The sequence below is a fragment of the Taudactylus pleione genome, unplaced genomic scaffold, assembly GCF_031769625.1.
Source record: "Taudactylus pleione unplaced genomic scaffold, aTauple2 ptg000100l, whole genome shotgun sequence".
Taxonomy (NCBI): domain Eukaryota; kingdom Metazoa; phylum Chordata; class Amphibia; order Anura; family Myobatrachidae; genus Taudactylus; species Taudactylus pleione.
The window spans coordinates 15,257,988-15,283,215 of record NW_028284502.1 but is presented as its reverse complement, the minus strand read 5'-3'; the positions used below and the strand labels follow the sequence as shown (position 1 = coordinate 15,283,215).

The 25,228-nt window shown below is 42.4% G+C and overlaps 1 protein-coding gene across 2 annotated transcripts in view; it reads right to left on the bottom strand.

Moving 5' to 3' along the window:
- The window catches only part of KIAA1549L (KIAA1549 like), a 248,584-nt gene that overhangs the window by 84,803 nt on the left and 138,553 nt on the right, over nucleotides 1-25,228 (bottom strand). The window contains exons 8-14 of one of the 2 annotated variants that reach the window (XM_088470490.1): nucleotides 24,728-24,787; nucleotides 18,138-18,289; nucleotides 16,127-16,298; nucleotides 10,280-10,443; nucleotides 6,247-6,422; nucleotides 4,305-4,432; nucleotides 1,724-1,750 (exon numbers count right to left, since the gene is read on the bottom strand). In XM_088470490.1, the coding sequence (XP_088326616.1) occupies nucleotides 1,724-1,750; nucleotides 4,305-4,432; nucleotides 6,247-6,422; nucleotides 10,280-10,443; nucleotides 16,127-16,298; nucleotides 18,138-18,289; nucleotides 24,728-24,787 (879 nt within the window). The remainder of the gene's footprint in view (nucleotides 1-1,723; nucleotides 1,751-4,304; nucleotides 4,433-6,246; nucleotides 6,423-10,279; nucleotides 10,444-16,126; nucleotides 16,299-18,137; nucleotides 18,290-24,727; nucleotides 24,788-25,228) is intronic. The other variant, XM_088470491.1, reaches the window with a different exon arrangement.

Sequence of the window (25,228 nt, the reverse complement as noted above, 5' to 3'; positions counted from 1 at the left end):
GGTTATGGTCAAGTCGTTTTCAGCTACCTACATCATATTTCCTCACTAACCTTGACAGCCTAAAGCAGGTTATAGCTCATAATGTGAACTGCTTTGCGGCCAATAAACTGTGTGGAATTGCTGCCGACAGGATGATAAAACCTTGGTTATCTCAGCTGAACGGAACTGATACCCTCCAGCAGCGAATAGGTGCGTAATTCCTACAAAATGTTTCAAAATCTCTGTCTAGCTTGGTTTTATCTGTTTGTTTTAAAAGATTCTCCCAAACTTCAATAAAAATGTCATTGTTCTTTGATTTTATCCATATTTAAATTTGATCAATTAGTCTGAGAAGGATGATAGTACTACAACATCCATTTCAATGGTGCCCTTTGAAGGCAAATGTGACCCCTAGAGGTGTGCCTGCTGCTAGGAATAACAGGAACTTATGCCCCGTGATCTGACATAGCCGGCGAGCACTGGTGAGTCTAAGCTGTATGATCTGGAAATCGAAACATTCAAATTTACCACGTAATTAGGGTGGGGTAGTGGTTAGTATTCCTACATTACAGAACTGGCGCAATTAGTTCAACTCCCAACCAAGGCTCTAGCTGTGTGGAGTTTGTATGTCCTCTCCGCGCTTGCCTGGGTTTCCTCCAGTTGCCTCCCCCACTCCAAAAATAAAATATACTGGCAGGTTAACATCTTCTGACAAAATTAACCCATGCGATAGCGAATACATGTCCTGCTTCAGGGTTGAACGGAAACCCAATGGGTAATTATCTCTTCCCAGATGGCACAGATTACTGGGAGACTTTAATCTATGGGTTTGATTCAATCTGGAGCAAAGGTGGTGATGTAGTGTGCACATAATAGTGTATTTTATTTTACAGCCCTATGGGTCTACGAACTAAAATGCAAAATTTAGGGGCGAATTCGGGACAAAATCACCTCGTTTTAGGGTACTGTTGCCGACGTGGCAACACCGTTACCATGGCACATAGCAAGCATGGCAATTTGCCTCAAACTGAATTGAATCCTAGGGGGGTATATTTACTAAAGTGCGGGTTTAAAGAAGTGGAGGTGTTGTCCATAGCAACCAATCAGATTCTACGTATTTATCTGGCACCTTCTAGAAGATAATAGCTAGAATCTGATTGGTTTCTATGGGAAACATCTCCACTTCTATTAACCTGCACTTTAGTAATTATACCTCTAGGTGTCTAGAGCACCAACATTATAAGAAACAGCAAATCAACTCCTGGCTAAATACTAAACTACTGATGCTCTTTCATGAAGCAGTTCTGCATCAGAATAATTGGCGTGGACGTTCCTTACGCATGATGGCATGCAGCGACCATGAATCCCCACCAAGCACCAGATCCGAGTGACAGGGTTTAGGGGTCTATTTACTAAGCAGTGTTATTAGACAGAGAAAAGTGATAAGAAAGTGATAAGATGCCAACCAATCAGCTCCCAACTGCCATCTCACAGGCTGTGTTTGAAAAATGACAGTTGGGAGCTGATTGGCTGGCACCTTATCATTTTATCACTTTTCTCTCTATCTCCTAACACTGCTTAGTAAATAGACCCCTTAGAGTGATACTGCACATACTATTCCATTCTGGGAGGGAGCAGAGCTGATTCTGGAGATGGCCTTCACCATGTAAGTAATCAGTACCCCGAGTGTTAAAACACACTGTATGATGTTAGTCATAGGAGATCATTACATAGAAACTCTTACCAATTTTTCTTTTTTGTTTTGAAAAACCTGAATATTAAATAAAAAACAAAATCAAGACGTCTTAATGTTGGGTTATGTTGCTGACATAATATGAAGCATAATAAAATGAATTTGAACTATTGGTAGCCACAAAAATAAATAATTCTATTAAAAATAAAACAGTGCACTGTAGTACCCCTTTTACACCAGAGCAAAAACCTGGCTTTTTGCTGGGTCTACCCGGGTCGCAGCTCAGCGTAAAAGGGTCCGTGATAAACAACCCAGGTCAAGTGACCCGGCAATCCATCCCAGGTAGCTACTAGGGTCAGACCCAGGATGGACCTGGGTAATGGTGCAGTGTAAACGGTGCAACCCAGGTTATCTGACCTGGGTCACGCCTAAAATTAGCTGATTGGTGGCTGTGGAGCAGTCACCTCCCACTTTTTATGACCTCACAAGTTTAGCAGGGCAAACCCAGGTTCAGTGTAAACGGGGCTGACCTGAGAATAACCCAGATCGATGGTGCTGTGTAAATGGTGTCTGACCTGGTTTGGAACCATCTCTGAAAACCTAGGTCAGACCTGGGTTTTTGGTGTAAAAGAGGTATCAGAGTGTAGACGTATTAGGGGGAGATGTATCAAACTTCAAGAGAGATACTAAACAGTGGAGAAGTTTCCATAGCAACCAATCAGTTTTTAAGTCTAATTTCATAGACTGTAATGATAGTTAGATGATTGGTTACTAGGGGCAACTTCTCCACTTTATCTCTCTCAAAGGTTTGATACATCTCTCCTTTAATGTAAGACAGTGCTGTCCCAATACTTCCATGAGGAGAGCCACAATGCTGTTATAACAATATAGTTATGGGCAAACAATTATTAGAAAGTGATGTTATTCAGCAAAGCTTATAAAGTAGAGGTTCCCAAACTCGGCCCTCAAGACACCCAAACAGTCCAGGTTATAAGGATATCCATGCTTGACCACAGGTGACTTAATTACTACCTCAGTCAATTTGATTTAACCCCTTGTGCTCAACCATGGATATCTCTAGAATCTGAACTGTTGGAGAGCCTTGAGGACCACATTTGGGAATCTTCGCTATAGAGCATTGAAGGAAACTGGGGACTACAAAACAATACTTGAGGGGCCATATTCGGACAATCTCCTATAGAGTATTAGAAGCAACAGGGTAACTGAAGCAATTTAAGAATAATTCTAAAATACAGATGTGTCCACATACATCTTTCCTTCGTGCGCTACAAGTCATGTTACATATAACGCCTGAGCGCCGTGAGACTCTGCAGCGCAGAGCGTCTTTTCGTGTGACTTGTTTGCCCTTTAAATGCGTCTTATTTGCACAGCGTTGTGAATGGGACGCACAAGCAGCTCCTGCTGATTAAAATTATATGCGGCATGCCTATGTTCTGTCGCATGAAAAGACCTCAGCGTTACCGAGTCACGCCACGGTATGGCGCGACTGGAAGGGCTGTTTAACGCACAATGAGGCTAGATGTATGTGGACACATCTATAGTATAGCTATTGGGTCTGATTCTGAGGTGAAAGTATCTATGCTTCATGGCAGAACATATCTTGCGTGTTCTGTACTGTGCATGGGACAGAACCAAGAGTACACAAGTATGAGCGCACTTCAAGCACATCTCTACCTGCAACTGAAGGGGCGCAACTGGGCTGTAATGAGGCGTTCCACATTCAGTGAGAGTGTGCCATCTACACTGTGGCCTATGCAGTGCTGGACATAGCATACGTTTCCAGGGGTATCATTTGCACCGATATAGACGGCAGACACGCTTACAGCTCTGTATCGGGTGCATTGTTTTATCCATGTGAGCAGGCTGCACTATATTTCTGGGATTACATCAATCATATTTACTTTCTTCTATTGCACATTTCTTTGTTCACTTCCCCAGCCAATTATTTATCCTACAGAATAAAGGAGCAGGGCATGGTGGGTAGACTGATATTAATATGGGGGTGCGCAGTAGCTAAATTAGGACTTATTCACTCACAATGCCCAAGGCTGTGCAAACTGTAATACAGCTGTGTGTGGCATGCCTTCAAATGCAGCTTTACAAAAAAAAAATCTATAATATATAACCCCTTCACTGCCAGGCTCACCCAGAATGCAGAGCTTTCCTGTGTTGTAGAGAATGTAATAATGGAATCGGACAAGGCACAGGAATAGTTAAATGATTCACAGTAAAAACAAAATCAATACTGATGGTCCTACTAGAATTTCTGCAGCTTTAACCCCATAAAATGCAGGACGGGAAAGATTTGTGGCAATTCACTGCTAGACAAGTGAAGGAATGAAATGCTCTGCAGGTGCATCTGCCAGGTTTCCAGCTTTTAAAATAAATACCTGCAATATGATTATGTAAATGACATGGTATGTCTAATAGGACATGTGTAGGCTTAATTAGAGTAAGTGCATCTACACCGCACAATGGATGCAGTAATTATAATAATATTACGGTGTAATTAAAACGTGCTCTGTGTCTGCTGTTTGTGTAGAACTGCAGATCTGTTAGGAGATGATATACAGTAGTGGCTGCAGAGCAGTTAGCAGGGTTCCCTCCTCACCGTTCCGCTTGCAAGCCTCATCCTTTGTCGCTCGGTGCTGAGCCATAACTTTCTGCGGCGTGCTCCTGTCTGAACTCTCCTCTTCTGATTCGTTGCTGATGACGGAACCATTTTCACAAGGCGACCGGCTACAGATTACCATAGCAACACAGACAAGTGTTAGGCATCCTTTCTAGCACTGGTATAATAAAAATGTCAGGAGCTTTCGGAGGGGAGTGGGGGGTTTTCTGATTATATTTTCTATAGTAGCAATTACCCTCCCACAAGCACACACATCTGTCTGTCAGTTTGTTTAGTTGTGTCTGAGAATATGCACATACTGTACACTGTTCAGCCACACTGGGTAACGTGAATACCCTGGTTATCTACATACACACACATATTTACATATACTGTACATACATCAGATAAGAGCATATGAATTACACAAGCTGCATGACATCAGGGCAGTTAGTTGACATGCATGCTGCACTGACGTGTGCATGAATGCATCATGTGTTCTTCATGTGTGTGTCTGGATTCAACTGCTTGGTGGATTCCCCCTCCCCCATCCTCTTTCATCTGCCAACTTTTACTGGCACAAAGCCGCGACTCGCGGTTCTGTGGGGTGGAGGCGGTGCTAAAATGACACAAACTGCGTCATATATTGGTCCTGCACCCTATCTACGGACCCGCCAATTTCTGACATCATCTCCCCATCCTGCCCACTTGTGAAGTAGGCAGGATGCGGGTAATCCACCCAGTCTTCTGGGGGTCTGGGGTAATACCCAAAAAATCGGTAGACAAGTATGGTTAAATGTTAGCAAATGGCCATGATCACTTAGCCCCCCCAAAGATTTAAGATCTTTGTTGGGTTTAAAATTAATTTTAGCCCTAACTTTAGATGCTTTTTAATATAATTTAGTAAACTCCAAGGGGTCCATGTACTAATACTCCACTTATCGTGGAGAAAAAGCCATTCCTGCTTCACCTGATATCGCTGCAAAGCAGGAGGCGGCTACCGCGAAGTGCACTAATAAGAGGAGAGTGAACGGTAAGTCCCCCCCTGGGCATTGTAAGCAGGGACCCATTCCGCACTCTCTCACTCACCTCTCCCCGGTTCTGTAAAGCTGCAGCAGTAGTTTTTTTTTGTTGTCTAAACTTTATTGACAAGGGCCCAAAATGACAAAGGGCCCCATTCCTGCTTCTCCAGTCTGGAGAGGCGGCTGAAGGTGAAAAAGCCGGCACTTAAGAAGACAGCTGACGGTAAGTGACATTTCTTGTAGTAATAGCTGGGTCACTTAGCGCTGCCATACGTGCCTCTGATAGCGCAATATTGTAGCCTGCTCTTAATGCTAGCGAGCTGAAGGCAGAGTAACCCCTTTAGTACATATCGAGAAGCAATATGTACAAGGATTTTATCTGCCTTTTTTGGATAGTCCCCTTATCTCCACCTAGTACATGGACTCCATAGTGACTCTATTACTGACTGAGTTATACAAGCGGCAGCCATTTTCCTGGAGACCAAAAAAGCACTGAGGCCTCAGGGTCAACCACAATGTCTTCTGCATTGGAGATAAAATTTGTTTGTAACAATAGATTACCAAGTGCTGATTCGGGGAATATAGTGGACAGAAGTGTCGGTATGACACTTATGAAGAATTTGCTCATAGCCTGTACAGTGCATTAACAGACTGAAATGTTTGATATATGCAACCCCCTGTACTTGGCACATTTAGGGCATTCTCCACACTTAGGAGTATATTTACTAAAGTGCAGGTTTTTAGAACTGGAGATGTTGCCCATAGCAACCAATCAGATACTGCTTAACATTTATCTAGCACCTTTTAGAGGATAATGGCTGTAATCTGATTGGCTACTAGGGGTCACATATCCACTTCTAAAAACCTGCACTTTAGTAAATATACCCCTTAGCAAAATACAATAGTGCTGAGGTTCAAACCTGTTTCTATTGTCGGAAGATTTGAGCATTTTTTCGGTGCTCCCATCCTTTGTGCTGTCCCTCTCTTGTGACAAGTTCAGCGATGGCACCACCGTCTCCTGGGTGACAGGGAGGACGTCCTCATCGCCTCCTTGCTGTCCAAGGTGCTGTTTTGCATAATCGAAGCCTTGAACTGGCTGTGGAACAGATACAGGAAAAACATCAGGTTCCATCATTAGGATTTCTCTAAGAGACATACTATATGCTCATATATTGCAGTAACTGCAAGACGAGAGGCAAGCTGTTAATCAGGTGTCGGGGTGTCCCCAGGTTTTCTGAAGGTGCTTCTAGCTGGAACTAGAGATATCATCTGTACTGCTTCTATAACTTAGAGACTGATAAATGTACAGAACTGGGGATCACTTATCCAATAATCACTGGATATAGTCTATTTGTTTATTAAGCCAATAGTTATGAGAATTCAGCATTTTCATTCGCTAGGAACATCACTTATGTACTTTATGACCAATAATTCTGAAGCATGATGACCACTAACCAAAAGTTACTGGCTCTTTGCCACTATTATGAATTCTTAAGATATATTAGTCCACCTGGTTAAAGGGTGCTTCTACTGAGTGACACGTGCTTTTTCAGCAAAGGACAAAAAAAAGTCGACATTTATTTTTAAGTATATTACTATATTTCTATGTCATTGTGCTTTCTGAAGACTGCAGTAGATAATACAGCAGGTTATTTTGGCTGTATTAGGCAATAAACCAACAATAAATCTGCCAACGCATGCTCCATCAATAAAAATGTACTTCAAGAGATGGAAGTATTGTTCTCTGCCAGACCAAAGATCCCTGAATGCATTATGAAAATGAATTGCTTGATGTATTATAAATGTGAAATCAATATCACAAACACTATTAACACATGATGCAGAAGTACAGTACATTCACTGTGAGAAATAGAGTAACCTAAACACTATCAGACAACAGACGGCTGCTACACCTAGTGCATTATCTGATCTTGATGCCAGTGGAACAGGGAGATCTGATTTGTTTGAATTGTGTTGACATTGACCCACGTTTCACGCTAAGTATTATTAAACAAAGTGAACATGTTGGTGCTCATTTTCTTGTGCAAGATACATAAACGTCTTATTTTCATTTTTGTGTATCGCTGACTTGCGTTCCCCAACACATGGAACGGAGCAGGAGCAGAATGGAAAAATACAGTAAGGATGCGCACCACACATGATGGGGGGGAGGGGCAACAGGGGCGACCACACACAGAGTGGCTCCCACACCGGGTCAGTGTGATCCTGCCGAGAACAGGTGTTCAGTGATACCTGTTCCTGCATGGGGGCTCAGCTGCCGCGGCTCTGAGTCCTAATGCATACAGGAGCACAGCCAGTGCTTACAGCGCAGCGCAGAGAGGCTCCCAAGTCCCCTCGTCAGCATCACGTGACGCATCACGTCCGTTTTGCTGATGAGGGGGATTAGGGAAACGCTCTGCCGGGCTAGGTGAGTAATCAGCTGCGGGGATGGAGCAGTAGGCTCCGTGTGGCTTGGGTGTACCAGCACCAATTAGTTGCCCTAGGGCCCCCACAAGCCTTAATCTGACCCTGCACACCCGGTACCTTATATAGAGACACCACTGCGTTGAAGGCATGGTATTTTGAATCTGGTCTCTGCTGACACATGTGTCAATTTCAGCTGACCGGACATTCTTTCCGCACAGCTGGACCTGACAGTGAGTACAGACAGTGCATGATGTCCTGTGCTGACTGCAAGACCTCAGCAGAGAATGGGAGGGGAGGCCGCTCACACACTGATACATATGACAGAAATAATAATAGTGGACATGGAATTGCCTAAATCCGCCAGTCGGGAAACAAAGCTGCTGAGAAAAAATGGAAATGACAGAAATATTTATATAACGGTGCTTTACTGCATTCCTATAAAAATATGAATTTGGCGTGTACACACTACCAGAAAAACAACCAACTCTGATCTGCATCAAAAAAGATTATATTAAGTAAACGTGTACATAGTGTCAAATGCAATAGATGTAATAGTGGATTGAACATGTGTCTTTATAAAAACCAGAGAAAAATAAGTGATCACTCAAATAAAATAAATTGGCAATTCTTTTCAGACGTGCTGTGAGATTTTTGCATAGTACTGTAGGTGACTGTGAAATAAAGAGCTAGAATTCCAATTCATATGTAAAAGCACACACATATCGCAGCGATAAGAAATGACAGTTCTCTTTTTGTTTTTGTTTTTTGTTGTAGTATTATTTATTTGTTTTTGGTTGTATTAGTCAGATGTTGAAAGTTTTAAATATTATCTGATATACAATATGTTCTGATAACTAGGACATATGCAGTGTTTATATGGTGGAGTACTGTTATCATGAGCTATATATATGTCTATGTGGTTTTTGATTTGTTTTTTGGTTTTTCTTTTCTTCCTTGGTAGCCACACTGTTACTATATTATGTTCACAACAATTATGATCTATATGTCTACTGTACTCTATGTATATTTATACTTTACGTGATTGTTATTTTGATGTATCTGATTGTGCTTATGTGCAGTGTCTCAATAAAAGAAATTGTTTAAAAAAAAAAAGAAATGACAGTTCCATGGATATTTATCACAAAAACTCATCCAAAGCCGCTGGCTCCAATCATGGCCGTCGGAATGGGGGGGCAAGGGGGCTACTCGACCCTCCCAAACATTAGAAAGGAGGGGAGGCCACGGGCAGTCAGGGGCTGTGCTTTATAGCAATAGGCTGCATGGCCCCTGCACCGCATGGAAGAGGAGATGTAATGTGCGATCTTACACCGCCTGCGGTGCAGGGCTCGTGCAGCCTATTGCTCTAAGCACAGCCCATGATCGCCCTCAACCGCCGCTCTGGTAAGAAACAGGGAGGGAGGAGGGGAGGGTAGAAGAGGGGAGGGGGAGGACGACCGCTGGAATGACTGTATGTTGCCCCTTCCCAAAGTAAAATCATTCCGACGCCCCTGGCTCCAATAAAAGCCTTTCATGGGCAAGTGTGTATAGTAGAGTGAAAGCTTTTGCTATCAATTTACATACGGGTCTTGACCCAGCTCTCTCACTGCACATGTTACATCAATAAAAAATGAGTGACAGGAGGAAGAGGAGGAGCATATGGAGTTGCTGCTAGATCCTAAGTGGAGAAAGGACCTCTGTGACGTATCAACCACGTGACTGCTGCAGGAGGGCAGGACCGCTCCTGTGTTACCATCCACGTGGGCACAGAGGAGAAATAAATATTTAGACCTAACCTATATTCTAGACCTAACCCTGCCGTAAAGAGATCAGGAGATCCCTCTCCAGCAATGCTCTCTCCATAAGACAACTGCAAAGCTGGATTAAGGGGGTACGGCTGGAGTGCAGTGCTGCACTTTGCAGTCACGTGTATTATCCGAGGGATGGACGAGGGAGGATGGGCCGAACAATGAGTGGGGGCAGGCCATAATAAAGAGTGGGGGCATGCTGAGTGGGGGTGGACCGAATGACAAGTGGGGGGTGAGTCGGATGACAAGTGGGGGCGGTGCTGATATGAGGGGGAGGGCCGGAGGAGTGGGGGAGGGCCCTACTGTCTTCAGATGGCTTTAACTATTGGGACCAAGGTGCAGACCATAGTCACCTTTGAGAATTATGTAGACCGCTATACTCAGTGCCAGTTTGCCTAATGCCAAAGCTATCTTGGATATCTCCTGACTCTTGCGTTAGGCATTTCTTAAGTAGCCCCAGTACTAAAATATGCCTAAACCGACTCGCAAACACTTCTGCATAGTTATAAACTTGTACATAGACCACAAAGCCATACTGTAAATTAAATTTCTCCCGACTAGGACTTCAAGATTATACCCAGCCCTGACAGACTGTATCATCCACCCTTCATAAGTGAATTGAGAAGTCAGATATCACATCTGAATTTGGGCAGCAGTGGTGCAAACAAATAATCATTATTATGTTAACATCCAGAGCTTCCAGAAGTAGAGGACACGTTACCTTGGTTCTCGGGGGAATGTTGCTCATGTTATCTGTCTTAAAATCGTTTTTGTTCTTCCGACAGAGCACTGCAGTGATGATGATGATGATGACCGTGACAACGGCTATTGGGGCCAACACGGCTGCGATTATCCAGAGATTGTTCGGTGGGTTTTGCACAACAGCTTAGTGAGAGAAGAGCAGAACACGTTGATAGTTAGACATCTGGGTTTGGATTCGGAATACATCCCCTGGGTTTATCTGATATGTCTGGAACTTCTGAAGTCTGGTATTTGCAATGACCAAATGAGGGACACTGAGGGATTTGCTGTAAAAAGATGCAGTTTTTATGGCATTCACATACAGACTAACACACCCTGGCAGACTCTCAGAACCCAGTTATCATAATTAGACATGTGCGGGTACAGTTCCCAGAGAACCAACAACAAAAGAATTCAGGAGTTCCGGGTCGATCTGAGTCCAAGTTCAGAATCACTTTGGGGTCGTACAAAGTTCCACGTTCGGATCTTCCTGCGGTTCGGAACTCGGATTTTAAAACCAAACTCAGGTTTTGTATGTAATTTTAGCTGTTTTTTAACGTTTATTTTTTAAAAAACTATAGATCCAAAACCAAAACACGTGAGGGTGGTTTTGCAAATCCGGATCCAAAACCAAAATACAGGGGTAGGCGCAAATCTCTAATCATAACTAGAGATGTGCGCCGACGCCAGTGTTCTGGATACGGATTCATCTTCGTGTTTTGGTTTTGCAAAACCACCACATGTTTTGGTTTTGGATCTGTATTTAAAAAAAAACAACTAAAATTATGTAATTTTCACCTGTTTACATGCAAACCAAAACCTGAGATCGATTTTAAAATCCAAGTTCCAAAGCGTGGGAAATCCGAACCACACTCGGATATCCCTAAATTGAGTTGTTGTCGGTTCTCTGGGAAACAAACCCACATAACTCTAATCATAACACAAAGTTCCACTACAAGAACCACAACGCATCTTCTCTACAACACCGGTGAACAGCATAGGACTAAACTGGAGTTATAACATTATGCAAAGGGTGACTGGAAGTAAAAGTACTTAAAGCCCTTTTTTAATCCCAGTATATTAGTCCTGCTTTTGGAGGGACTGTCCTAGACCTCTAACTCTGAATTGGGTGCGGTTTAAGTAGTGCAGTAGCAGCAGTAATAATGAGATGTCACATATAATACAGCGTTGCGCAAAACAGAGGTGACAAACAATTTTCGCACATGGAGAAGGACATTGGCACAGCACATGGTAATGATTGCTTATTAAACTTGTTAAGGCCCCTACACACTAGACGATATCAATTTGGCCGATTCCAACGCATCGGAAAGACAAATCATTCATATCGTCCAGTGTGTATGAACGATGCCGATGCTAGAGCGCGCTCCCGCAGGTCGTCCGTCGCAACCTCAGATCTTTTTTTCATGCAGAAAGATCTGAGGATGTAGCTAGCGATGCCATGCTGCTGAATGCAACATGGCCCCCGCTACCCCCCTGCCATCGCTCCGCTGCTGCCAGCATTGCCAAGTGTGTATGCACTTGCTGATGCCGGCACCCCTGCCGAGTCCGCCCGGGATGATAGATCGGCTAGGTACACATCGTCTAATGTGTATCCAGCTTTAGATATTCATTATTAAGCTAATTTATCTTTTATGACTATAGGGCTGAATTAGCTGTAAAAGAGTAACTTGCTCCCAAGCAACCCATGTTGCAATGCAAAGGCCCTAGCTGGCATTATGCACGTACATACCGGCCTTCTATATTTACACTGCATTTTATAAGTGCAAACCTCTCAATACCATAAATCCCCCCCTCCCATCTCCCCCCACATACAGTACAGAATATATTTTGAGGAGCAAATAATTACACCCAGTACTGAATTTTCTCACAACTCCTGTTAACTTTATATAGCACTGGAAATAAAGTGTATTTGCTATGTTTTGTCAGATCAGCAAACAGGAGATGTGCCAGAAATATTACCAAAATCTTCACCAAACATGCAGTCACAAAGGCACATTACTATGAATACAGTATGGGCAGCAATTTTGAGAAATGGCTCTATGTTCTTAGGTTATACAGCCTTATCATTTCCCACTTGGACTATTGTAACCCATAATTATTATTAGAATTTTTTTTTTTTTTTAAATCAAGTATTTTTTATTTAAAGTTTTGAAAATACACCCAATAAAAAATAATAATAATAAAAGCAAGTGCGGCAAGTATGAAAAGTAAATTTTATGGCATATACCTACAGACAAAGCAAAATATAAGGTATAGCCATATTATTTAGGATATACATACATACGAGTACCCGAAGGCGCCATTCGGGTTCCCGAAGTAGGAGCTAGAGATCGAGAACAATAAGCATAAGAGGTGCATACATAATATCCCACCATAAGACTGAACACACCCGCAAAAATAATAAAAATAATAACTAAATAAATACAAAATACACCCAAAGCAAACCTACCCTATAACCCCCCACCCTGTTTAGCCTATCCCCAACTCAGGTATACCTGGATCCCACATTTCCCTCCCCCCTAACTAAACTAATCTACTACTAACAGTCCGATTGAAAGGAAAGATATTCGGATAACTGACTGGGGCAAAAACACAAAAATGGCCATATCCAGGACGAAGCAGGCAGCCGGCTCCTCCCATAAACTACTTTCCTGCATTTCCGTAAAATGACTAGAAATATATACAGAAATACTGAAATATAATAGGCTAAAAAGCAAACAGATTACATATATCTAAGGTGCTCTAACAGAGAAACTACCTTTACCAGGAAAGCAGGGTAATCCCATAAAATAGACAGAAGCTTAGAAATAGCCACAGCAAAATATATATAAAACAGAATATCTAGATATAGCAGGAGTCTCATATAACAAACATATAACCAAATAAAATATAATAATCACAAATTATACTAAATGACATACAAATATGTGATAAAAAGGAAATATATAAGAATACTATAAGTACTAGGCAATTACAGAAGAATCTTCAAATATACTATTGCAGGTCATTTCTTACTAACAACTTTAATATAACAACTGGTAAGGCAAAATAATAGATTGATACATATCAGTTTGGCCAAGCTTCGGCCCCCTGTGAAAATGTACCATAATGAGCAATCCTGTTCCAGCATGCCCGACAACCGACACGGAAGTACATAATATATAACAGCAGCAAGCCCTGGAACCACGGCAGACCCCACAAGGTTAAACATCTGAACTTGGCTAATGCAGGAACCACAGACATATGGAAGGAGGAATACATGAACCGATTTTCCTCAAATGGAGTGTGAACTGCAGGATCAAAGAATGGAGATTCAGACAACTCAGTCTCCTCCCGAGGTTGCCAAGGGATATAGCAAGAAGCAAGAATATTCATTTGTAAATCCCCAACTTTGCTGATAAGTCTCTGAGCAAAGGCATTGATAGCTTGCAGGATCTGTTGTAGAGAGGCCTCCATGTTTGTTTTGTACAGGTGTGAATATAGCAGAAATCAGCAAGGACTGGGTATAGGAGCTGTGTAATAGAGGCTGGGGTAGAGCCCACACAAGAATTATGCGACCGAGGATTACAATGTAGGCAATCTTACAGAGACACAGGACCTCATTCAGAGTCAGTCGTTGCGGCCGCACGGTCGTAAGGTAAAAGGGGCCGGATATGCAAATGAAGCGCTCGCAAGTTGCGTCGTTAAGATGGGATCGTTAGCTGGACGAGCGAGGGGAGGATGCGGCCGTAAGAATAAAAATACGCCCCCTTCTCGTTCCCATTACACGTCATCTCCGGGCATATAAGGATTAATCGAGACCATCGGGAACCATCGGAGCTGGTCGTAGACCTTAAGCTGACCATACCCTCTCTTAAGCACTACGATCAAGTCAGTGTAAAAACCTCCCATGTCACATGTGCCATGACACTACTTAGTTAATTATGCACTCCCATAAAACGCCGTTTGCATAGTCAGGCATGCCTGTGTTTGGATCTCCACTCCCCCGTTCACAAGCACCTTCCCCTGTTACCACCCACAAATGCCTCATCCTGTCACTCAAACTAACGACCTGGCCAAGTTGAAGGAGAGAGCAATTTCTGATCGTAATAGCTAGTTTGCGCACGCACATTGCAAATTTTACGCATGCGCAGTTTAGCGAACATTGGTGGCGTACGACCGTGTGGCCGCAACGACCGACTCTGAATGAGGTCCACTGTTCCTCCACATGTACCCAGGATCCAGCAACCTAAGTGAAGCAGGGCAGGGACTGTATTCAGCCTCCTCACCTAAAATGGCCGCAGGACAGACTGACAGCTTCGTACAGTAAGGAGCCGGAGCATCCACCCGCAGCTATGACCTTCGGACCACACACACCGAGCACCAGACAATGAGGACTGCCGCAGACCAGACAGCACAGGAGTGTCAGGAACAGCATAAAGGGAGACACTGCCGGGACCTCAGCTAGGCCAGGATACTGTCTTCAGTGTCGGAGCTGGTAAGTATAATTAGCAGGCACGCAGGGGGACCAAACTACCTCCGGAGGTGCAGTGATATGTAATGCACCTGTGGTTCAAGTTTCAGCCCAATACCACCAGGGGAACAGGATAAAACACGGATATTTAGCAGGAGCTCATGCAATCAGCTGCCTGCTCCGACCAGAGCCAAGCCACGCCCCCCCATTATTATCATTTATTTAAATGGCGCCACAAGTTTTCCGCAGTGCCTTACAAAGTACATAAACAAATAGGAGACCAGTGACTTACAGTACAATACAATACAATGCAGGACAAGGACATGGATAATATACATTGCTACATTAGCGACCATAACACCCACATAAGCAGCAGAGCATAAGCAACCAAGTATTGGGTGCCCTAGTGGGGTGTTAAGAAATAGATGAAAGTAAAGTAGGGAGAAGCACAAGAGCGTAGGGGGCCGTGCTCGTAAGAGCTTACATTCTAAAAGGGAGGGGCAGACAAACAGGTGTAACACAGATGTGGCAGATGGGGAGGAAGGAACATGTAGTAGCAAGTTAGGATGAGAGCTGGAAAGCTTTAATGAAGTAGTGGATCTTGAAAGCCCATTTGAATGTTTGTAGAGAGGTGGATAGTTTGATCGGGAGAGGGAGAGAGTTCCAAAGGAGGGGAGCAGCAAGGGCAAAATCTTGGATGCGGGAGTGGGAGGAAGTAATCAGTTGGCATGAAAGGCGGCGTGCATTAATTGAGCAAAGAGGGCGGACAGAAGAGAGTAGGGAGATGAGATCAGAGATGTAAATGGGAGAAGATTGGGTGAGGGCTATTTAAGAGAGTGTGAGAACCTTGAATTGGATTCTGAAATGGAAGAGGAGAAAGTGGAGGGCTTGTAGGAGAGGGGAGGCAGATGTAGAGCGTTTGGAGAGGAAGATGAGCTGAGCAGCAGCATTGAGGACAGACTGGAGAGGAGAGAGATGGGAGCTAGGGAGGCCAGATAGGAGTAGGTTACAGTAGTCCAATCTGGAGATGACCAGCAAGTGTATTAGGGTTTTGGTAGCATCCTGGGTGAGATAGGGTCTGATCTTGGAAATATTTTTGAGATGGAAACGACAGGACTGCACGAGGTTCTGGATATGTGGTTTGAAGGAGAGGGATGAGTCTAGAATAACTCCAAGACAGTGCACTTTGGGGCTAGAGGAGATAGTTGTGCCATTAATTGGTAAAGAAATAGTGGGAAGTTACGACTTTCCCTACTCCTGCTACATCCACTAACCTGGCTCTTGCATTTAACACTTTCTATTGACTGCTAAATCATCCTGGAAACCATTATTTTATAAATAAAATGTACTTACGATTTGCTTGCACTCGAACAATATATCCAAGGGTCAAGGCCATGGTCTGCGGATCAATGGTACTCAGTTGCTTGGCAGCAGCTGTGCCCAGTATTGCCTGCCCGTTTTTCTGAGCGTAGTATGTCAACTCAGCTGGATTATTATATGAATCTGTCCGCCTCATTTTAACCATCTGCAAAACAAGATATTGTCATATGTGCTGGGACAGTAACACTATTTCTGTTGCAGCAGACTTCTATGAAACTATGTTCTGCACTTATACATTTACCTAAATCCACCATCTTTCCTTCTAGAGCTTTAACTGAGTAGACGGGCGGCCAATACAGAGCAAGAATTAAAATTGAAAAAGCTGTCACAGACAAGAGTCCTGAACCTGGGCAAATAGCTGCTATCTGAAATAGGGCAGCAAAAAAATCCTAATTTGTCCTTTGCTACAAGTTTTTGGAAATTTTTTAACAGTGTTGAATTTTTGCTTGTAAACACATAGGCTGCCTAGCGGCAGATGGTTTACCTTGGCAATAACCACTTAACCATATAACCATGTTAATATAAAAAATAATGACACAGAGACATAATCTGGCGAATAGAAAGGGCCGAGTTATGGGACAAGACCTCTCCTTACCTTGTGTAGTCTATACAATTCCAACAGAAAGTGCCATGGTTCATCCTCATGGGCTGTGACTAAACTGGACCACTACCCAGGTAAATACTCCACAATTGCCTTCTGCACCTTTTTGAGATGCCGATGCTGCTATCTCACATTATCGTGACAACATGGAACAAAACAAACCACCCACAAGGGAAACCACATGCCCCCCAGCTCAACACAAGTATACCATGGTACACCTCTCTTTACCAGGCACAGTCTAGACCAGAGGTTCCCAAACGTAGACCTCAAGGCTCCCCAACAGTTCAGGTTTTAGAGATATCCATGGTTGAGCACAGGTGACTTAATTAGTACCTCAGTTAATTTCATTTAACCACCTGTGCTCAACCATGGATATCTCTAAAACATGAACTGTTGGGGAACCTTGAGGACCGTGTTTGGGAACCTCTGGTCTAGACCCTTCCATCTGAAGGTGCTCTACTCCCTCCTCATGGGTTGTTATGAAACTGTCCCCTGACTCACATGAGGGATTCACAACTACCCTACCCCATGTGGGATTAAAAAAACCAAGTGAGACAACTCAACCAAGGAAGCTCTCCAAAAATATAGAGGTGGGAAAGAAGGAATCCACAAAGCAAAAATTCAAGCACAAACACTATACATTTAATCAATACACAAGCTGACAGCCCACTATCTCATGCCAGAATCCAACCAAAACCTGGGCACTTACCTGCCTCAGGCTAATTGAGCCTTTGGGGCTCTTATAAACATGTCAGTCAGCACAGTTGTAGCTAAAATTGGTAATGTTACAAAACATATTTTATGTCTTTTTTTTTCTTACAGATTAAGGTTTGTTCTAAAAGTCTAGCAGAAATTCCCATTTTTTTTGCTGCAATTTATACAATCATCAGTGTACAGTTACGGCACATACAAATATACTGTATAGATATATACTAGGTCTCAGTTACCTATAAAAGGTACACTGAAAATCACAGAAGATTTTTCCACTAGATCTGACACAAATTATATATTCCTACATTAGAGCATAGCTGCTGGATTACTATACATTTTATCTCCGCATTTCCTGAAATATCCACATGGTGTCGTAAATATGGAGTAATGTTTTTGGAGTCAGAATTGTAACAGTTATTTAGTTTTTTTAGGAGTATAATTCTTTGAAATTACACTGAATGCCAATTGCATAAAAAAAACCTTTTGTATAATGTCATGGGTTTATATGTTATTGATATGCCTGCGGGCTGTTAAGAGTTATAGTTTTCAAAATATATATTGTGATTCTATTTCTGATTTTTTTTCATCATTCCTTGTGACTATTGATTTTTATAATGTTACAATTTAAAATTAATTTTGACTCAACAAGTCACTTAAGCTGCTACTACCAACCTGCACAGTGTAACTTCCGACAGTAGTTGCTCTTCTAAATCTTCTTGATTGTTGACCAGAGAGTTGAAACAGTGTGGCCAATTTCTCTTCCATTTGTCGTGCAAAGCTTTGGTTGTTTACCTCCAATAACTGATTATTAACTCCCTCTATCACTGTAGAAGAGATACATAGTTAGTCTCATAGCTGACATCTCTGTTAAAGTATTGTACAGGATTATTGATCATATTCATATATACGTTTACATACAGTACATTTTATACTAGTTAAATTACCCGGCGTTGCCCAAGTTTAAATCTTCAAGTTATTAAGTTAGGCATCCTAGTCCAATTGGCACCCCTCTGTGAAGTTATCATCCAAATCTATCCAGTGGAAGGCTCCGAACAGGCTCCCCATGTCAAAGTTCTGCCCAGCGTACACTAACAGGAGGTCCGACCGGGACCCAATCTGCAAGTTATTAAGTTAGGCATCCCAGACCAATTGCCACCCCTCTGTGAAGTTTTCATCCAAATCCATCCAGTGGAAGGCCCAAAACAGGCTCCCCGGGTCAAAGTTCTGCCGAGTGTACACCAACGGGAGGTCCGACTGGGACCTCAATTCCCTGGTATGTCTTCTGGGATCCCATGTTACCACTCTGTAAAGTTTTCATCCAAATCCATCCAGTGGAAGGCTCAGAAAAGGCTCCCTGGGTCAAAGTTCTGCCCAGTGTACACCAACGGGAGGTCCGACTGGGACCCTAACCCACCTAAAACTGGCCAGGAGGATCCAACTGGACCAACTTGTGTTGGTTTCATTCTAAACGGTGCAGGGGTCTCCGTATGCATAACCAGACAGACAAACAAACAAACCAATTCATTTTATATATAAGATGGTATTAGTGTAATATTAAATTCACGCATACTCTGGGATCTTTTTGGATCAGTACCAAAAACTTTTATCAGCTTTGCTTGATGATAAGACAACAGTACTGTAGGTCTAACTTTTGACTGAGTTTGTGAAAATAGACATACTGTAAATCTTACATATATCTTGGTTTTTGGGAGTTGAGGGGCAGTTTATCAAAATGATGGCATGATAATTTTATTACAGTTTGGGCATACAGTGGGATCCCTGTAGTTATGGAACTGAAAGCAATGACCATAGAGATTAGGTACTTGGGTTGTTTTGTTGTTTGAGGCAAATTTGGAAAGATCTCAGACAACAAAAATGGGAAGACATATCTGGGGATGCAATTCTCACGTGTGTTTAATAAAACAAATCCATTTCTGTACATGGTATTGGTGTTTTGGATTTTTTATTACCAGTAGATTGTTTTGGACGTTACTTATTCTACGTTTCTTTCTTTTTTTTTTCTAATGTGTGTTTTATTGACTCAAAAACAGTTGTCACAAAACACAATGGCCCTCATTCAGAGCCACTCGCAAACAGCAGTACGCTCGTTGTGTTCCGATGTTGACTAACCGCGCCTGCGTCGGTGTAACACTGCGCATGTGCGTACGGCAGATTGCGAGTATTTTTGGTCTCGTTCGTCAAATAGCGTACAGGAAGTGACATGTCAAATGTGATTGACAGAACAGGGCGTTTTTGGGTGTTGACGGGGGTGGAGATTGAAAAACGCAGGCGTGGCGAGGCGCTTTTGGGGCGTACATACATTAGCAGATGCGAGCGTAAAATGTGTACGGACCGACTCATACGTCACTGGATGATCCTCTTTCCCTTCAAAATGCTCGCACAGCTTAGGGTCTGGATGACTCGACCACATTGGCGATGGCCTTCTCCTCCATCCCAGCACTCCTCGATGTTGCTACGATTAATCGCAGGTGGTCTGAACAGCAATTAGTGGTGGATTGAAAACCGGCTTGGTATGTGTTTTGAAAGTAGTTTTTTGTGTTAGCACAAAAGCGTACGCAGGTGGAAATCATAGCTGTTAATGTGATGATTACACAATCAATTTACGTACATTTGTGGTAGTTTCTTTTGGGCTCAATTTGTTGGTTAGGGCCTATTGTAACAATAATGTCATCATGTTTTTTTGGTTTTTACCTTTTTCTTTTGGCCTGTTGAATTTGCATCGTTATGTTAAATTTGAAACGTTCCTTGAAGAGCCCTTTTTTTGGGGGGCATGTAAAATGTGGTTCTTGCCAGTTTGTGCCTTTTGGCCCAGGATTAAATGTAATCCATTTTGACAATAATGTGAGAATACAATGTCAGTTTTTTATTATTTTTTTATTGCTCAAACAAAAAAAACAAAAAAAAACAATTAAGCTAATTGATACATTGATTGGCATGATACGATTGAGGGAGGTAGGCAGAAAAAACGAGCAGGTAATCGGAATCTGACAGGCCCACTTCCGGTTTGTACTTGTGCGTGCGTTCCCTTCAAGCCATTTCGGGGATGTACGCTCGCTATTTGGCACGCTCGTTAGTTAGAGGAGGGGTCGGCTGAGTTTGGGGCGGATTTTTAGCTGCGTACGAAAATACGAGCGAGTGCTTGAATTTAAATATTTTTTTACGTACGCCGAACGTACGTACGCCCAATTGCGAGTGGGTCTGAATCAGGGCCTATATCAGTTAGATAAGGACAAATAAAAAGCATGAATTTATCCAGTGGATTTATCCCAGTTACCAAGTGACACGACAATATATTAACAAACCGAACACATCTACTATAGTTCAAAGAAAATAAACAAAAAAATTAAAATAAAAGTCACACTCAATACAAAAAAAAGTAGAAAGCAGAAAAAAAAGCATAAAAACTATATTTTTCTTTTTAAAATAGGCTTATTTTTAGGGTTGGTCACAAGATGTTTTGGGTGCGGAACTAATATTCATGACAATGACACCAATCAACTCGCCAAGTGACGTCACTGAAGTGTGACACTCAACTGATTGTGTCCATGTGCAAAGCAGCAAGATTCAAGGGTACTACGGGCTTAATTTAGCGTTAAATTTAAAAACGCGACTTGCATGATGCAAAAACACATCTGTTTACTTATGGTTCTGTGGATGTATTTTGACTGATTCAAATCTGTTAAGAAAACTGCATCTTGAGATCTAGCATATAGGTGCATCCAATGCAAACATGCTTGTGTTATAATCATCCACACATAAAGGGAGGGATCTGATTGGATCCCTCCCATGGGGAATTGCGGAAAGAAGCTCATAGGCTTCTGTTGGGTAAGGCCATCTAAATATACTCACCGGGTCCAAGCTCCGGAATGTATGACACTCCAGAGCTTGGTACATATGGAAATGCGGTCAAAACTGTGAAAACACATTTCACCCTTTAGTACATCCCACCCAAAGCCTTGGAGAAAGATAACGTGGAGAAGTTGATCAAAGCGACTAATCAACATCTAACTGTCATTTATCTAGCACAGTCTTTGAAATGACAGTTAAAAGATTGATTGGTTGCTTTGGGAAACATTTCTACTTTCTCTCTCTTCAAAACTTTATACATCTCCCCTCCATTCTCTGACAATTAATTCTGCTACATAATCTATCAATTCAATTGGAAATATGATTAGTAAATACAAAGAGCTATACAAATAATTCATACGTTATAATTCAACCCTTATACCATTTCAGCTCAAAATAAAGTCAATTAGGATCAATTTATATCTATTTAAGTCAGATTTCCTTCTTAGCAGTTCCGCTGAATGTAGCTCTGGTTATCCGGGTGCCAGGACAGCAGGACGTTGCTGTAGACATTCTGGGTAGTTATGAAATCTGGGAAATAAAAAGCTTCCCGCTTGCAAAAAATATGAAGAGCCTCTGAAGTACAGTAATCATCTTACACACAGCAAATACAGCAAAGAATGCTTGTAGGAGACAGCCAAGTTCTGTGCACGTGAATCACATGTTGATATTAGCTTGGTAGAAGATATAGGTTTTTTTTTATATATTTGCAGTACTTATGTACTACAGTAAAATAAGAGGAATGAGCACCAATGACAGTAATTATTCTGTGTGACACCTGCAGGTAATCTGCCCTTTTCACTTTGCTTTAAAATCCGTCTGTATGTGTATAAAGTAGAGATGAGCGGGTTCGGATTTACTCGGTTTTACTCGGATTTACTCGGATCTCAAAACGGTATTTTATTGGCTAACGCCTATCACGTGTCTTGGATAGCCAGTAAAATAAATCCGAACTAATTCGAACTTGCGGTAAAATGGCGATAAGAAACGAGTAAATCCGAACCCGCACATCTCTAGTATAAAGCATCATGGCTATGGACCACAGGTTCTCAAACTCGGTCCTCAGGACCCCACACAGTGCATGTTTTCCAAGTCTCGCAGAATCACAAATGAAATAATTAGCTCCACCTGTGGATCTTTTAAAATGTGTCAGTGAGTAATGAATCTACCTGCTGGGTGACCTGGGAAATGTGACCTGTGTGGGGTCCCGAGGGATGAGTTTGAGAGCCACTGCTATAGACAATGGTGGAACTACAGTTGTACAGGGGACACTACGGGTCCCTCCACCCCTTCCTGGGCACAGACAGCTAACAAAGTAGAAGCCTCTTCTGAGTTTGTACATCAGCTTAATATACGCTGCCTAGAAGAGACCCTCGCTTTGCTCTTTATGGATCATTATTATCATTTATTTATATGGCGCCACAAGTGTTCCGCAGCGCCTTGCAAAGTTCATAAACAAATAGGTTGACCAGTGACTTACAGTACAATACAACACAGGACGAGGACAAGGATAATATACATTGCTAGATTAGCGACCATAACACCCAGATAAGCAACAGAGCATAAGCAACCAAGTGTTAGGTGCCCTAGTGGGGAGTGAGAAGCAGTTGAAAGTAAAGTAAGGAGACGCAGAAGAGGGTACAGGGCCCTGCTCGTAAGAGTTTACATTCAGGTTTGACACAGATAGGGTAGACAGGGAGGAAGGAGCATGTAGAAGCAAGTTAAGATGCGAGCTGGAAGGCTTTGATGAAGTAGTAGGTCTTGAGAGCCCATTTGAAGGATTGAGATGGAGAGACTGAAGGGAAGAGGGAGAGAGTTCCAAAAGTGGGGAGCAGCGCGGGCAAAATCTTGGGAGGCAGGAGTGGGAGGAAGTAATCAGTTGGCAGGAGAGGCGGCGTGCATTTATTAAACAAAGATTGGGCAGACAGGAGAGTGAAAGGAGATGAAGTCAGAGATGTAAATGGGAGAGGAATGGGTAAGGGCTTTGTAAGCGACTGTGAGAACCATGAATTGGGTTCTGAAAAGTAAGGGGAGCCAAAGGAGGGCTTGTAGGAGAGGGTAGGCAGATGTAGAGTGTTTGGAGAGGAAGATGAGCTGAGCAGCAGCATTGATGACAGACTGGAGAGGAGAGAGATGGGAGTTGGGAAGGCCAGATAGGAGGAGGTTACAGTAGTCCAATCTGGAGATGACGCTGCTGGGTGAGATAGGGTCTGGTCTTGGAAATATTTTTAAAATGGAAATGGCAAGACTGTGAGAGGTTCTGGATATGTGGTTTGAAGGAGAGGGAGGAGTCGAGGATAATTCCAAGACAGAGCACTTTGGGGCTAGAGGAGATAGTTGTGCCATCAATTAATAAACAGTGGGAAGTGAGGTTATGGGGGAGGGTGGGAAGATGATCATCTCAGTCTTATACATATTAAGTTTAAGAAATCACTGGGACATCCAGGAAGATATAGCAGAGAGCCAGTTGGAGATACGAGTGAGGAGAGAGGGGGAGAGGTCAGGGGGGAAAAGGTAGTCCGAGTATCATCAGCATAGAGATGGTAATTGAGGTCAAAAGAGCTGATGAGTTCCTCAAGAGAGGACGTATAGAGAGAGAATAGGAGAAGTCAAGGAACAGACCCTTGGGAACACCTACTGTAACATCATACCAATTTAAATATAAAATGAGCAAGACCCTTTGAAATGCATCATATTTAGGGTTGCAGCTATTGTATAGATACTGTATTTAGTATTTACAAGATGTCACGTTTGCGTGAACATTAACAGGGTACAATTTTGGGAGCTGATGAAGTATCTTTGCTCATGACCAATGGGGCATCCTTAGGCTGAATTTTAAATCTATCCCTAAATATCTTTTTTTGTAAATATCATCACTTTCTATGTCTAATTAGATACTCTCTGTAGTTGTATGTATCTAGCACTTACCTATGTGGCAGCATGGGAGACAGCTATATGATGCTGTCTATGCATGGATCATGGCCCCCACTGCTAACAAGTCATCTGCAGTTGAACTGTAGCTGCAATGATATATCTATGCTACATTCTAGTCTCACCCACCTCGCCTGCTGCTTGCTACGGTGTCCCCAGTTTTGCAGAATGCATATAACTGGGCCTCTGATCACTAGTACATATACCATGGGTAAAAGGCCAATAATTAAATGGGTCTCTGCACCAGCCATTGGAATTGTGGCCCCTGCAAACTGAGTGGCACAGAATGGTAAGCCTTGTACTGATGAGTCCGCTGTTCCAGGAGACCCAACATCACATTCCTGTCTGTGGCCCGACTACCTCAACTGACACGATCAATTAAATGAAGAGATTAATTTTGATAATAAATAAATTTATTAATAAATATAATCTGAACATAAATACACTTAATAAATTTAAATTACCTGTGGTCACCCAGTAGTTCATTGTTGCATCTGAGGTATCAATAATCAGATACTCTAAGGCTAGAAATAAACATAAAAAAACAACGTAAGGTTAAAAAAGCAGGCCCTGAATCATTGGTATCTAAATTATACATAAAAGTGTATCTTTCTCTTTGGAGATCTGTATTCTCTCCAGGGATTTGGGGTAATAAACACAGAATGGAGAGGCTGCACTAATTGTATGTAATTGATATAACACATTCTTGGTATGGTTCGTAGTGAGCTACTAGTGATTCTCCAAGAAACCATCTAATTTGGGATAACATTTGTATATACAGTATGTATAGAGAGAGAGAGAGAGATCGAAGTGAACTGGAATTCATCTCCAATAATAAATTAATAGTGGCTGAGTTATTTGCATTGGTCTCCAGTAAAATGTTTGCCCCTTGTATCACTCAGTCAATTATACTTAATTCATTTGAAGGTAATGGCTTAGCAAAACTTCATTCCCCTCAGCACAAT